Consider the following 15,436-nt stretch of genomic DNA (forward strand, 5'->3'; position numbering starts at 1 on the left):
GTGCACTTATCATCAGGGCCTAATGTCATGAATTGAAAGACTATCCAAAGGCAGATTTCATGAATAACAATGTGGGATTAGAACTCACAGTCATGTGATTTTTAGCCTAGTACCTTAACTGCTAGGCCAGGTAAGCCTAGCTTGATTGAAAATTGGGATAATCATTGGACAAAAGCAACAAATTAGGATTTTCTGAATTTGTTTGCGGACATCTAATTATCTAAACGTTTCTATCTCAGACCTTAGCCCTAGTAAATTTTTTGAAATTTTGGACTTTTTTTAAAAAGGGTTTTTTAAGGTAGAAAGATAAGTTTGCAAATAGCATTTTAACCAGTTTTGCTGCTTGATGTGTCCTCTGAAGCTGAAATGGAAACTATTTGGAATAAAATGACAGTTATCCAAACTTTAATTTGTGTGTCATGAAAATTCTACTATTATGACGTGAAACGTAATAATTTATTAAAATTCTGTATACTGAATCTGTATAGATAACACCCCAAATTTTGTGTTTTCTAGACCAATTAGAATCAGTAAGGGAGAAGAAGCAATATTCTAAATAATTGCTGAATCTGAAACTTTCTAGATAAAATAGATATATGTGCTTGTACAATTAATCAGGCTTTCAGAACAGATTAAAAAAATACGTTGGGAAGATTAACAGAAATAATTATTAAAAGTAAATCTGGTGTCATCTTGTGACTGCAAACAAGGTAAGCTGGTACATCTACCATAACCTCTATTTAACAATATCTGGTTGTTAGCTTAATTGTGCTAATTCATTGTTTTGCAATGAAGAAGCAGAAAAAAACCTTTAACCATTCAGGCCATTTATAAAATGACTGTAACTATACAAGTGCATTAATAGAAAATCGCTGATGAATTCACTCTTACAATCCTATGATAGTAAATAAATAACAACTACTTTGGGACATTTTGTCCAACAACCTGAGGTCCTAAAAGATTTTTAAAAAACAAGAGTTGAAAAAAGCTAAAAGAAAATGGAGCAATATGTCTCTATAGTCAAGATTCAGTAAAATTTAAACATCTAATTAACTTTTTATTGAAATCAAGTCTTTAGTGTTAAGAAAGCTGGAAAGAAAGAGAAGACTAATCAGTAGTGGGTGGACTCTATTACAGTGTCTATCTGTAATATGTCCATCGCTACATACAGTGTCTAAGGGACATGCATAAGTGCACCAGAGTGCCTTCCATCCCATCCTAATGTTTCTTTTACTAGTATCATGTATATAAATATTGTTATATCTTTGCATACCACCAGTATGTATTTGAAAAAATAGAAACATAGAAACATAGAAGTCTGACGGCAGAAAAAGACCTCCTGGTCCATCTAGTCTGCACTTATACTATTTTCTGTATTTTATCTTAGGATGGATATGTGTTTATCCCAGGCATGTTTAAATTCAGTTACTGTGGATTTATCTACCACGTCTGCTGGAAGTAGGTTCCAAGGATCTCACCAGCATTCTATATAGCGGGATCATAATCTCCCTCTTCCTGCTTGTTATACCTCTAGCTATGCAGCCAAGCATCCTACTTGCTTTCCCTACCGCCTGACTGCACTGTTCACCCATTTTGAGACTGTCAGAAATCACTACCCCTAAATCCTTTTCTTCTGTAGTATTTGCTAACACAGAACTGCCAATGCAATACTCAGATTGAGGATTCCTTTTCCCCAAGTGCATTATTTTACATTTGGAAACATTAAACTGCAGTTTCCATTGCTTTGACCATTTATCTAGTAAAGCTAAATCATTTACCATATTACCGACGCCTCCAGGAATATCAACCCTATTGCACACTTTAGAGTCATCGGCAAATAGGCAAACCTTCCCTACCAAACCTTCCCCTATGTCACTCACAAACATATTAAAAAGAATAGGACCCAGAACAGACCCTTGTGGCACACCGCTTGTAACCTGACTCTGCTCAGAATACTCTCTGATGTCTACGCTTCAGCCAGCTGCAAATCCATTGAACTATCCAGGGATTAAGTCCAATCTTCACTAATTTATCTATCAGCTCTTTATGTGGAACCGTATCAAAGGCTTTGCTGAAGTCCAGGTAGGCAATATCCACGGCACCACCTTCATCCAACACCTTTGTGACATAGTCAAAGAAATCAATGAGATTAGTCTGACATGATTTGCCTTCAGTAAAGCCATGCTGATTTGGGTCCAATAAGTTATTGTTTTTTAGGTGCTGATTTATCCTCTTTTTGAGTAGAGTCTCCATCATTTTAACTACCACTGATGTCAAGCTAACTGGCCTGTAGTTACCAGCTTCTTCTCTACTGCCCTTCTTGTGGATAGGCACAACACTGGCCATTCTCCAATCCTCAGGAACTTCCCCTGTTAACAAGGATTGGTTAAACAAATCAGTCAGGGGGGTAGCAATGACAGATCTGAGTTCTTTAAGAACTCTGGGGTGGATGCCATCTGGACCCATTGCCTTATTTATCTTTAATCGTTCAAGTAAATAAACAAACATTGTCCTTGGATGAGAAATGAAACATCTTCAAAGGAAAAAAAACCCCAGAAAGTCCGGTTGCCTCTTGAAAAAAACACCATTGGGACAACCAGGACTGAGAAGTTCCATAGCTGATGATACAGTTCTAGAGAAATGATTGAGTCGGTCATCTGCACCTCTATAACTGTCTGGTATGGTTTTGCAACCCAATAAGACCAACACAAACTTTGGAGGATAAACAGAACTGCAGAAAAAACCAATTGCTGCCAACCTGCCTTCCATTGAGAACCTGTATTGCACGAGTTAAAAAGAAGGCTGTGAAAATATTTACTGACCCCTCACATCCTGGACAAAATTGTTTCAACTCCTACCCTCAAAATGTCGCTACAGAGCACCGCACACCAGCGTTCCCTCTAATTTTTTGGGGGGGTGGGCGGAAAAGTATAGTGTCTGAGCGGCAGTCCCTTCGGGACTGGGCGGCACTCTTTCCCTCTCACTCTTTCCCTCTCAGCTTCTGGGCAGGTTTGAAAAACTCTGAGTTGATGATGATTTTTAAGTGAGCCATTGCTCACTGCTCAGCTTAGAGGGAACTAGGCCGCACACCAAGACAACTGGATGCAAGAACAGTTTTTCCGAATGCCATCACTCTACTAAACAAATAATTCCCTCAACACTGTCAATTTTTTAGTAAGTCTGCACTTCAATTTCTACTAGTTTTTTCTCATCATTCCTATCATCCTTTTCCTCCCACTTAGGACTGTATGACTATAACTTGTTGCTTGTATCCTAAGATTTTTATTAATATAGAAACATAGAAGTCTGACGGCAGAAAAAGACCTCCTGGTCCATCTAGTCTGCCGTTATACTATTTTCTGTATTTTATCTTAGGATGAATATGTGTTTATCCCAGGCATGTTTAAATTCAGTTACTGTGGATTTATCTACCACGTCTGCTGGAAGTTTGTTCCAAGGATCTACTACTCTTTCAGTAAAATAATATTTTCTCATGTTGCTTTTGATCTTTCCCCCAACTAACTTCAGATTGTGTCCCCTTGTTCTTGTGTTCACTTTCCTATTAAAAACACTTCCCTCCTGGACCTTATTTAACCCTTTAATATATTTAAATGTTTCGATCATGTCCCCCCTTTTCCTTCTGTCCTCCAGACTATACAGATTGAGTTCATTAAGTCTTTCCTGATACGTTTTATGCTTAAGACCTTCCACCATTCTTGTAGCCCGTCTTTGGACCCGTTCAATTTTGTCAATATCTTTTTGTAGGTGAGGTCTCCAGAACTGAACACAGTACATTCCAAATGTGGTCTCACCAGCATTCTATATAGCGGGATCATAATCTCCCTCTTCCTGCTTGTTATACCTCTAGCTAATATTGTTTCTTCTTTGCTTATTTGACCCCTATGACAATCCTTAAGTGTTTTACCACATGATTCTTGACAAATGTATATTTTCTTTTATGTACACCGAAAGCCTATGCACCAAACACAAATTCCTTGCGTGTCCAATCACACTTAGACAATACAAGAATTATATTCTATTCTAGACAAGTCCAAGGCTGCAGCAACTAAACCCGTCCGTTGCTGTCCCAAGATTTTTCCTTCCGTTTCGGGACACAGATCTTCCAAAGGGGAAGGCAAACAGGATGCAAGTACAAAGCTTCGCCTTATGTCCCGAAGTTACGCCCGCCGTGTCGGAGATCGCGATTCGTCGGAAGTATCGCCCGTGTCTCCGGCGCGCACTTCCGGGGCTTGTCTAGCCGCGTTCCTTCCCCTCCTCTGTGTTGGTTGGGAGCGGCCTGGGCGAAGTAATACCGTAGCAGCACCATGGCCGGCATCAAAGGTAGCCTTGTTTGTGTTGATTTCGGGGAAGGGCGCGGGGGGGGGGGGAGGAGAGGAGTTACTTGGGGACCGGATCCCCCCCCAATCGGGCCGTTGTGGAGGGGAGGGACGTCGCCCCCACCCTGACGATGACGCACGCCCTCAAAAGGGGGGGCGCTGCGTTTCCATGACAACGCAGCCTGCCCCAGTGCAATGGCTGAGCAGCTGAGGTTTGAAAGAGGGCCTGTGGAGAGCCCCCTATTGTCTTTTTCTCCCTACCTCTGCCCGCTCAGACTCAGGGCTCGGCGCTGCTTGACTAGGCAACCCTAGCAGGGCTAGTCTTGAAAAGCCCAGTGGGACAGGCCTGTGCTTTTCCCTGGACTCAACTTTCAGGCTATTAGGTCCAGGATGACATCTCTAAATGGCTGTGTTGCAGATAAAGAAATATATATAATTATTAGTCCTTGCATAAAAGTTGTGGCTGCAGAGATCTATGAGTGCCAGATAGCGGCATACAGGAAGGGAGTCTTAGCTGATGGGAGAAAATTAGAGCAGGAATGAAATCTTAGGCTCCACCAGACTTCATCAAATTCATGCCCTCCAGCTAATATTCGAATGTGGTTCCTGTTTTTCATCTGTCTGCATGCACATCCTGATGTGCTCATTCTTGCAGCATTCTTAAGATAAAACTGATTTTTAGTGGAATAAGACTGGCAGGAAGAGAATGCAGTCTGATAAAGTCCTGACACAGATCACTGTAAGGCATAATACTATTTACGAAATAGACTCAATACCAGTATCCTTGTGGAGTTTTTCACTATTCAGAAATCTCTAATAATTCTAAATAAGTACTGTATGTATATGTTGGGACAGCTATCTTTTATAGATCGGTTTGATAGAAATGTTTATAGTATTAAAAATAAGACTAAAAAGATAGCACTACTGTTCTACCTACCTACCTACCTACCTACCTATCTAACTTTTAGCTTCGCTTGATTTGTTCCAATCATTAACCATATCTATGAATGCTCACAGCAGTATTATTTGTGGGTATTTTATATTTTTATGTCCCATGTATGCATGGAAAAAGGCTGAAATATATGTTCTCCGTAGGACTTTAGGGGAATATTACAAAGAATATCATAAAAATAACAGTATGACAAGTTGAGATGCTAACAACAACAACAAAAATGCTGGACTTGTGATATCGTGATTCAAAATTCAGCATATAAATCTTGTTTGCTGTTTATTACTGGTTTTTGTGAATAAAACAACAACAACAACAACAATGATGATGTTTGGTTAGTGTACCTGAAGATAGCAGAATAGAACAAAAAGAATTAGAGAAAATCACAAAATACTGAAACCTGCAAATCGAAATAAAATGACTGTGACAAAAGAAAGTAAAATTCCAATAATAATAGTAATTAAATCCGAAAACAACCAGAGAACCCGTCGAGCATTGTCAGCATTGACAAAATAACTATTGGTCAATTTGAAAGGGCAGCTTTCAAACAACTTGCATCCTGCTATGATACCTTTAACATCATCAGACATCAACATCTGGGTATCCCAGGCCCTAGTGAAATACAGTGGTACCTCTACTACCTACAAACGCTTCTACTTACGAACCTTTCTAGATAAGAACCGGATGTTCAAGATTTTTTTGCCTCTTTTCAAGAACCATTTTCCACTTACAAACCTGAGCCTCTGAAATTGTTACCGGAAAAGGCAGGGAGAAGCCTCCGTGAGGCCTCTCTAGAAATCTTCTGGGAGGAAACAGGGCCTCCACCCTCCCTGTGATTTCCCCAATCGCACGCATTATTTGATTTTACATTGACTCCTATGGGAAAAATTGCTTCTTCTTACAAACTTTTCTATTTAAGAACCTGGCCACGGAATGAATTAAGTTCGTAAGTAGAGGTACCACTGTTGATATGTGGATAAAAAGGCTAAATCCAGTCTAAACACCAGGCTGACTGTGCAGTCAACCATAATAAAACATACAGGGAAAGCTGCCAGTTGTTCAACTGATTTTGATCTTCATATGCATTGAGTTCTTCCCAAGAACCTAGGATGTTGTAATGTATTGGCATTCTATATGTGCAGTTCTAAGCAGCATGGCTTATTGTAATTGACAGATGGAAATTTTGTTACTGCACACTGCACACATTTACCAAGTACTACCAAATTTTTGATATGGCATCCAGTCTATTGATAGCTACTGGGACCACCAGGGCCAGTTTATGCCATAATATTTCAATTTTCAGATCTTGATATTTTGTGATCTCCTCCAGTTCTTTGTTTTATACTACCCTCTGGTATTGCCACATCAATTATCCACATTTTCCTCTTCAACAACAGTTATATCTGGTGTATTATGAGCCTATTATTATATATACACAACAACATGAAATCACAGCTGCCAATTTTTAACTAGGCTTTCATATACTGTACATCATTATTATGGTTGGTTGCACAGTCAACCAAATGTTGAGGCTAGATTTGGGATTGTTATCTACTTTATTGGATCCTATTCAAGAATTTGGGATAGACAAATCTATCTGTCTTTCTACCTACCTGTTTGATGCCATTAAAGTATTATGATCGTTTGTCACAGTCACCCAGACATTTAGACTGGATTTGGCATTTCTATTCATTTCTATTCATGGGTATTTTACATTGAATGAGTCCTTCCCAAGGACTTATATAAGCATATATTGTTTATTATTATTTAAATACTAATAGGCTACTTCACTGAATTATAAAGATTATTGAGGTAATGCCTGTAAAATCAACGTATCACGCAATGTATCCTGTCAGATGTTTATTGTTCAAAGAGGAAAAAGCTGTTTTAGCAAAAGAACTTTAGTCAGGAGTGATATAATAGTATCAGGCAAAACTTTCTAGAGACCAGTTTCAAAGCTGGGAATTGCTGCAGAGTGGAAATACAGTATATCAGACATTTGAATGAAGATACTTTGGCAAAACAATTCTTTTTTCAACCAATATGAGAACCAGTTTGGCCTAGTATTGTAATCACGGTAAGACACCAGCCTAGAAACCAGGTGACCATGTGTTCTAGTCCTGCCTTATATTGGTTGTTGTGTAAGCTGGTTGTGTGACTGAGCCAGTGACTCTCTCAGCCCAACTCAACTTAAAGGGTTGTTAAGGGGAAAATAGGAAGAGGAAGGAGAAATATTAAAGAAAAACTGATCATAAATATTTGTTTGTCGATCAGCAAGGTTACAGTAAATGTGACTAAAGCATAATACAATTCTTAGTCATATAAATGTAGTGGCTCCAGGATCTTGTTTCCTCTATAAATTCATAAAGGCAATTCAGTTTTTATCAATAAACCTTGACCTCTTATCTTTATAAACAGCAATACAAAGATGATTCGGGTATTTCCTAAAAAGTCTTTTTTAACATCAGTGAAAAGTTTTTTAAATTTTCTTGTGTTCACGATACTTAATGCAGTATCAATTAATACACTATTAATGTCCTGACTTTCCCCTTGAAAATCTTCAGCAATAATATAAATAACCGTAAATCCTGTGGCAACTTTGCAGAAAGAGACTAATTTAAAAAAGAAATAGTCAGAAAATCAGTTATAAATAGTAGTGCCATATTGTTGCAAACATAAACATGCATATATGAGTTCTTTTCATTTTATGGAATCATTACATATGTGAACATAAATGTAATATAGAAAATTTATAACATAAATATTTATATATCAAGATATGGGTATTTTACATTGAATGTTTCACTTTTCCTTCAAGTTCATTGGAGTTTTCATGGTAAAAATATAAGTGTTCTGTATTTTCATTATGCACAATTGTTCAACTAGTAAAGCATTAAAAAAATCAAATATTGATTTCTCTTTTTCCTATATTTAGTGTTTATTGAAGCAAAACCATACAGTTTTGTAACTGACAAGAGTTTACATCTGCCTTTACAGCTTTAATCAGCTTATCTTTTGGAGGAGCTGTTGGACTAATGTTCCTGATGCTTGGTTGTGCCCTTCCAGATTACAGGTATCCTACAATATTTCCTTGTTTTTTGTTGCAGTTTATAAATTTAAATAAATAGAGAACACCTGTGCTGATTTAAGTAAAGGTCCAGCAGATCTTTTATGCTAGGAGAGAGTAAAAGAAGGCAGTTTTTCCAAGCTAAGAATAGCCATTTAAAACATTCTATGAAATTATTGTTTTGTTTTGCTTGCGTTGACTACTTTTCAGCCTAAAGAAGTACCTTGGTACTAATTGTTGATTGGCTGTGGGAGGCCCCATGATTACAAAACTTTTCCTATAAGGAATAATGTAGTGAATTACAAGGCAGGTGACACCAAAAATTGTAGCTTGTGCACTGAGTACCAAACATGATGAGTAACAGGACAAAATGTTCACATCAAAATACATTGAATATCAAATTCATTAAGTTTCAAAACAGTTGAGTATCAAGGTACCACTGTATCTTCCAAGTTGACATGCAATAAACACATCTTTTCAAGACTTATAGTAAAAGTGACAACAGAATTTCAGTCTGTTTTATAATTTTCAGTCTGATTTTAATGATATGCAAGTGGAAGTATTTGGAGGTACATATTTTATTCCTACTACCTTTAATTAATTACTTCTATTCTGTTTGAGGGACACTTAAAGGATAAATGTTCTGATTAGATTTTGGGCTAATACAATGTGTAAACTTGCTTGCCAAAACCTGTCTCTTCAATTTCTTATTTGTTTTCTCTGCACAGTATTACTTAGGGATTCTTCAACTCCGGAGAACCCATTCCAAAAAGCTACTACAACTTGATTAGCAATATAGGTGAAGAATCCTGTCCATAGCCATCTGTTACATTCCTTGTACTATGTATTGTCTTTGTGTGGTATTTTTGATTATCATAAGAAAAAGTATGTTTAAAATTAGACAAAACAAGATAGGTTTCTCCACATCTACACATGCACACCCAATGGGAAAATAGATAAAATAAAATTTTTTACTTAAGAGTAGTGTGATTTTTAAAGCAAATATAAGCAAAAGTATATCTGTAAAATAAAACACGGCTTTGGAGAGGGGCGGCACAGAAATCTAATAAATTATTACTATTATTATTTACTTTCAGCAAATATTGGCCACTGTTCGTTTTGTTCTTCTACACGCTCTCTCCAATTCCATATTGCATAGCAAGAAGAGTTGTTGAAGATACAGATGCTACAAGTAATGCTTGCAAGGAACTTGCCATATTTCTTACAACAGGCATTGTTGTTTCAGCGTTTGGACTTCCAATTGTATTTGCCAGAGCAGCACTGGTTAGTAATTCCTTCTTTTTAACAGTTTTCCTGTAATGTTTGATTCTTGCTTTCAGAATAAGATAGAGAAGTCTATGGAGGTTCTCAGTCATCAAGGTCACAGTTGTCTCAAAGGTGTTTTCCCCCTCAAAAAAGCAGCTGGGATGTTTTTTTCCTTGAGAAAGATGTTTCATTTCTCATTGAAGATGCTTCATTAATCCAGAACCGATGAAGCTTCTTGGATGAGAAACAAATTGTCTTTCTCAAGGACAAAATGAGTCCAGTTGCCTTTTGAAAAAAAAAAAAATCTTTTGAGGCAAGATGCAAAGCACAAGTTAACAAGATTTTGTTAACATATACAAACTTGAAGTTTCCCCAGATTAACATTTTATATACCGTTGATACTTAACATTCAGTCAGTGGATGTTGGCACCACCTGGTAAAAGTAATTTGAGGGTATTGAAATTCAGAGGATACCAAGTTGTTTGCCTTCTCACTAGGCAACTAAGTCTGTTAACTAATACTGTAATTTAAAAATTGTATTAAATAGAACTACTGTATTTTTGGACTATAAGACACACTGAAGTATAAAATGTATCAAGATTTCAAAGAGGTAATCAAGAAAAGAAAAGTTTTTGCCTTCCCCGGCCCCCAGGAGCACTCTACAGGCCTCCCAAACCGTCTGTGCATCCCGTTTTTTGTGAAAAAAGAGTGCTCCTGGGGACTGGAGAGGGCAAAACACGATGTGAGTGGGGTTTGGGAGGCGAAAAACTTGTCTGCTTTTGGTGAAAACGGGACTCGTGGGGCAGGGTTTCTGCAGGTCAAAAATGGCTGTATTCGGTGTATAAGACGCACCAATTTTCCACTCTGTTTTGGAGAGAGTGAAATATACGGCACTTTGTGAAAGGATGGCGTTTTCCCCATTCACAGAGCAATTAATGCATGTTGTATTTTTTTTTTTGTAAAAACTTGTATTTTCTTTTTTCCATAGATTCAATGGGGCGCCTGCGCGCTTGTCCTCACAGGAAACACAGTCATATTTGCTACCATCCTAGGGTTTTTCTTAGTTTTCGGCAGCAGTGATGATTTCAGCTGGCAACAATGGTGAAAAGAGTTGAAGTGAGAACTATCAACATCTCATGTCATTCTGTGGCCATCCATACTCAAGAAAGAATGGGCAATAAAGTGAATGTACTGTTTTCACAGAGGGGACCTGGGGTAGGACACTCGGTAGCCGCTTTTCTTCTCTTTTCACAACCAACATTAACATTTTGCTTTAAATATTTTTTATCAGGTTGATACTGTTTTATTTTAATACTTTATTTGGATATGAATGTTTAAATGTGATGTTTAAAATGTATCTTTTTAAAGGAACATAATAGCGGTGTTTAAATCTAAAGTCAAACTTTTCACCATTGATTATTTTAAAACTAATCTGTGGTTATGAAACCAAGTAAGAAAGAAAAAACTATGAATGGTCCAATCCAGTCAAAAGTATGAATTTTTTGGCTGGGTCATAGGCACAGGTTTGGAAGTAGTTCCAAATTCAGCAAAGATTATGATTGTGCAGAGAATTGTGCATATAGCCTGTTGATTTTAATTAGAGAATTAAGCACGTGTAGAGTACTTTAATTCTTTTCTAAAAATAAGTATGATTCTGGAAAGCTGAAGTGTGCTCTTCAAGAACAGTTAAGCATTTTGTTGTGGGATTTTGGAAAAGAACTGAAAAGCATTCGCAGCAGTTAGCTGGTAGGTTTTTATTATTACCAGTATGTGTGCGGCTGAAAATGTTCCATTTCCATTAATTCAATTTAAATGAGAATGAGCAAACTTTCAATGATAATGGAGTATCTAAGTAAGTATTCGTTACTTTAAAGGTTTGTCCAGTGTACAAATATTTTGAGTTTTTATTTTTGACTATCTGAAGTGGGGGGTGGGGGAGATGGAATTTTAATTTTTCTTGAGGAGTAGAAGACAGGACATTTAATGTTGATTTTTAAAGCCTTTTCTGAAAACTCTGTGTTTATGTATTGTGCGATGTAACATTCTATATCAATTGTTTTTTACCAAAGGAAAGTGTAATGAAACTACTGAGTATAGTTATAACCAGAAGGAAGCCCTGCACCAAGTGTGTGGAAATAAGTGGTCCTGCTCCTTTACCAGTCACTTGTACTTATTACCACAAAGTATAAAAAGATAATTTCTGTTCCCCTGTTTTTTTTACTTTGTACATGGTATAAAAAGTTTTTTCAAATGTAGATAGACATTTCCGCTGTAGATAACCATTTACCTGGAAGACTAATTACTGCATACACATACAGTCAGAGCTTGGCTGCACTGCAAATCTTTTGACTATGAACATTTTTATAGTAATTCTGTTAATGTTTTAGTTTATGCACTAATGTATTAAATGTTAGATCAAAAGTGTAGTTCTGTTAAAATATAACATGTAATTTGCAATATTGAGTATCTGTTCCATGCCACTTGTTTGGGTTTTTTTTCTATTAACCATAAATTACCATGTTTTGTAGATATAATTCTTTTGTAGTCATGCTTTCCTGGTAACTCCTTAATAAGATACTGAAGTTTATTTTATGCAAACTAGGCAAGATTTGATATAATCATTTAAACATAGTCCCTTTTTTAAAACAATGCTATTGACATAGTTCTCTCCACTATCAGCCCAATCCAGAGTGCCTTGTCTCCTCGGCTGCTCAGTAGATGTATGTTTCAGTGTTTCAGATCCATGGTATAAGAGAATAAAGGTACTGGGCACAGGTGTCCAATTACAAATAGTGCTTGGGGCACAGCAATACTTGGCTTGAAGAGAAAGGAGGGAAAAAGACAATTTGCTGATTTCTTTTTACTGACAACGCCAACCAGAGGAGTTGCATCATGGCCTAAGTTTGCAGATATCATAAGATAAAATGAATGTTACACAGACTGTAGAAGTTATCAGTGCAGCATTATATTAAAAAGCAAGGATTTCTGTGCCACTCTTTTAAAACTGTATGATACAGATTTCAGATAGAGAATGATTTCTAAAGCCCGATAATTATTACAGTTTTATCTGTACTGTATTGAATCTTCAAAAAAAAAAAAATCCTGAGAGTTAAAGACAGAAAATGGGCAAGTACAAGTGTACTTTGCAAAACCTGCAATTATTTACATCCTAGTCCAACTTTTAATTGTCTGAACCACAGGAGTTCTTAGGACCCATGTGCAACTTTTGCTGCATGATACTAAGATTGATCCAATCACATCCCTGAAACTCCTTTAGAAACTCCCTGCACTGCACTGATGGTGGACTAGTTTTAGCCATCATATAGACAGATGTGAACTCATTTTGTGACCCCCCCCCCCAATCCTATATTGTATCAAGATGGGTTCTCATTTTTCCTGTAATAATCTTGCTTTATGATGACAGGCTACTCTTTGAGAGTGCCTATCTATTATATTTTATAGTAATGTTTGTCGTCTTAATAATTTTGGGCAGCACTGGGCAGTGACTACAAAGCCTACTAGACATACTGCTGCCTCCAATTATCTTGATGTTAAGATATTTGAGACATGTCTTTCCCCATGTAATATGCACTGAAGCATTGCCATCCTACAGGTAGAAATTTTGATGAAGAAACAATAAATGATTTAAATATCAGATTGTTTTGTATTTTTAATGAACATCCCTTAGCAATAAGTTTTTTAATAAGAAAAAACTGCTTTATTCTTTAGCAGAAAGGAATTTATTTAAGATTACTATTGGTCATATATGTGGCTTTTTATATATTCTATGCTTTTTATTACATGTACCTGTAAATATTACGCTACATTCAGTTATTCAAATTCTGCTATCACTGGCAAATTAGTCAGATTTGAAATAGCATTTGTAAAGACCATTAGCATTTCCTTTAAACTTAAATTTTTGAAAGCAAAACAGAAACAGAAAACACTGATGTGTTTTAAGTGGGAACTGATATACAATTATGCAGTGCAAATTGCTTCTGAAAATTTAAATTGCTTTTGAAATTCCATAGCATTCTTACCAAAAGTAAAGCTGAGATGGCGCATTGGTTAGAGTGCAGTACTGCAGGCTATGTCAACTGACTGCAGTTTGACAGTTCAAATCTCACCACCAGCTCAAGATTGACTCAGCCTTCCATCTTTCCAAGGTGGGTAAAATGAAGACCCAGATTGTTGGGGTGAATATGCTGATTCTGTAAACAGCTTAGAAAGGGCTGTAAAAGCACTATGAAGCTGTATATCAGGCTAAGTGCTAAAAGTGAGCACTTAAGTCCTGTTGGATGAAAAGACCCTTACATACTGTAGAACAGTGTTTCCCAACCTTTTTTGAGCCGCGGCACATTATTCACATTTACAAAATCCTGGGGAACATTGAGCGGGGTGTGTGTGTGTGTGTGTAAAAAAAAAGTTTGGACAAAAAATATCTCTCTTCCTCCCTTTCGCTCTATTTTTCTCTATCCCTCTTTCTCTCTCTCCCTTCCCTCCTCTTTCTTTCCCCTCTCTCTCCATCTCTCTTTGTTTCTCCCTTCCTTCCTCTCTTTTTTGCCCTCCTTCCCTCTCTCTGTCTTTCCCTCACCCTCCTTCCCCCCTCTTTCTCTCTCCCTCTCTCTTTCTCTCTCTTGCTATCTCTCTCTCTCTTTTGCTTTCTTTCTCTCCCCCTCTCTCTCCCTCTCTCTTGCTATCTCTCTTTTGCTTTCTCTTTCTCTACCCCCTCTCTCCTTCTTTCTCTCCCCCCTCTCTCCCCCTCTCTCTCTCTCCCTCTCTTGCTATCTCTTTCTATCCCCCCCTCTCTTTCTCTCTCTCCCTCTCTTGCTATCTCTTTCTCTCCCCCCTCTCTCCCTCTCTCTCCCTCTCTTGCTATATCTTTCTCCCCCCCTCTCTTCCTCTCTCTTTCTCTCTCTCCCTCTCTTGCTTTATCTTTCTCTCCCCCCTCTCTCCCTCTCTCTTTCTCCCAGTAGCCATGGGGCGACGGCAGGGTGATCAGCTGTGAGGCGGAGCTCCAGAACGGAGGCACAGACGGCGGCTAGACGCCGTACATTTCTGGCGTTGCGCTGGGCATGGACGTGGGGCTTGAGCCTCCATCCTGGTCCAGCCAGCAGGCAAGTGCCAGCCACGCAATTCCAGCATTTCCAGCCACCGCTGTCGGTGCCTCTGTTCCTCTGTTCCGCCTCACAGCTGATCACCCTGACGTCGCCCCATGGCTACTGGGAGAAAGGGAGAGGGGGGAGAGAAAGAGAAAGCAAGAGAGGGGGAGAGAGAGAGGGACCACCCTGCCACCGCCCCACGGCATGGCTCCTGCCCGCTGCCGCCGCCATCACCCTCCTGCTGCGCGCCCCGCTGCCGCTGCCCTCCCACCAAGCCCCAAAGCTCACCTGCTGACAGGGAAGCTCCAGCCGGGCGGGGCGCCGCAGCTGCTGGAAAACTTGGAAGGCGCAAAGAAGCAAGCTCAGCTTCCGGTCTCATAACTTTTTTCTCTTCGCAAAAAGTTGCGAGACCAGAAGCTGAGCTTATTTCTTCGCGGCACACCTGACCATGTCTCGCGGCACACCAGTGTGCCGCGGCACACCGGTTGGGAAACACTGCTGTAGAAAACCAGATTTGTTGCTTGGGTTACTTGGGAGTAATGACACAGGACAATAATTAAAGTACTAATCTATTGGACTGAACCCAGATTGGAACCCAGTTGGAAATGGACTCTATTATTGTAATGAATACTAAAAAAGCTAATATCAAATATCCAAAATGATTAGGGGTCAGAATGGTTTACAAAGCATGCTTTGTTTGTTCCCTGCCACTGTT

The 15,436-nt window shown here is 38.4% G+C and overlaps 1 protein-coding gene across 1 annotated transcript; it reads left to right on the forward strand.

Moving 5' to 3' along the window:
* Positions 1–4,180: 4,180 nt before the first annotated feature.
* On the forward strand, positions 4,181–13,274 carry LEPROTL1 (leptin receptor overlapping transcript like 1). The gene is made up of 4 exons (XM_070742120.1): positions 4,181–4,341; positions 8,284–8,359; positions 9,451–9,637; positions 10,608–13,274. The coding sequence occupies exons 1-4, from the start codon at positions 4,326–4,328 to the stop codon at positions 10,722–10,724; spliced, it is 396 nt and encodes a 131-aa protein (XP_070598221.1). The 5' UTR covers positions 4,181–4,325; the 3' UTR covers positions 10,725–13,274.
* Positions 13,275–15,436: the final 2,162 nt, after the last annotated feature.

This window comes from Erythrolamprus reginae, chromosome 2, assembly GCF_031021105.1.
Source record: "Erythrolamprus reginae isolate rEryReg1 chromosome 2, rEryReg1.hap1, whole genome shotgun sequence".
NCBI lineage: Eukaryota > Metazoa > Chordata > Lepidosauria > Squamata > Dipsadidae > Erythrolamprus > Erythrolamprus reginae.

Bases quoted from the DNA above. Each gene is read 5' to 3' on its own strand.
- LEPROTL1 (XM_070742120.1), top strand. The intron at 8,360-9,450 runs GTATCCTACAAT...ATTTACTTTCAG, and splicing joins TGTGCCCTTCCAGATTACAG to CAAATATTGGCCACTGTTCG. The intron at 9,638-10,607 runs GTTAGTAATTCC...TTTTTTCCATAG, and splicing joins TATTTGCCAGAGCAGCACTG to ATTCAATGGGGCGCCTGCGC.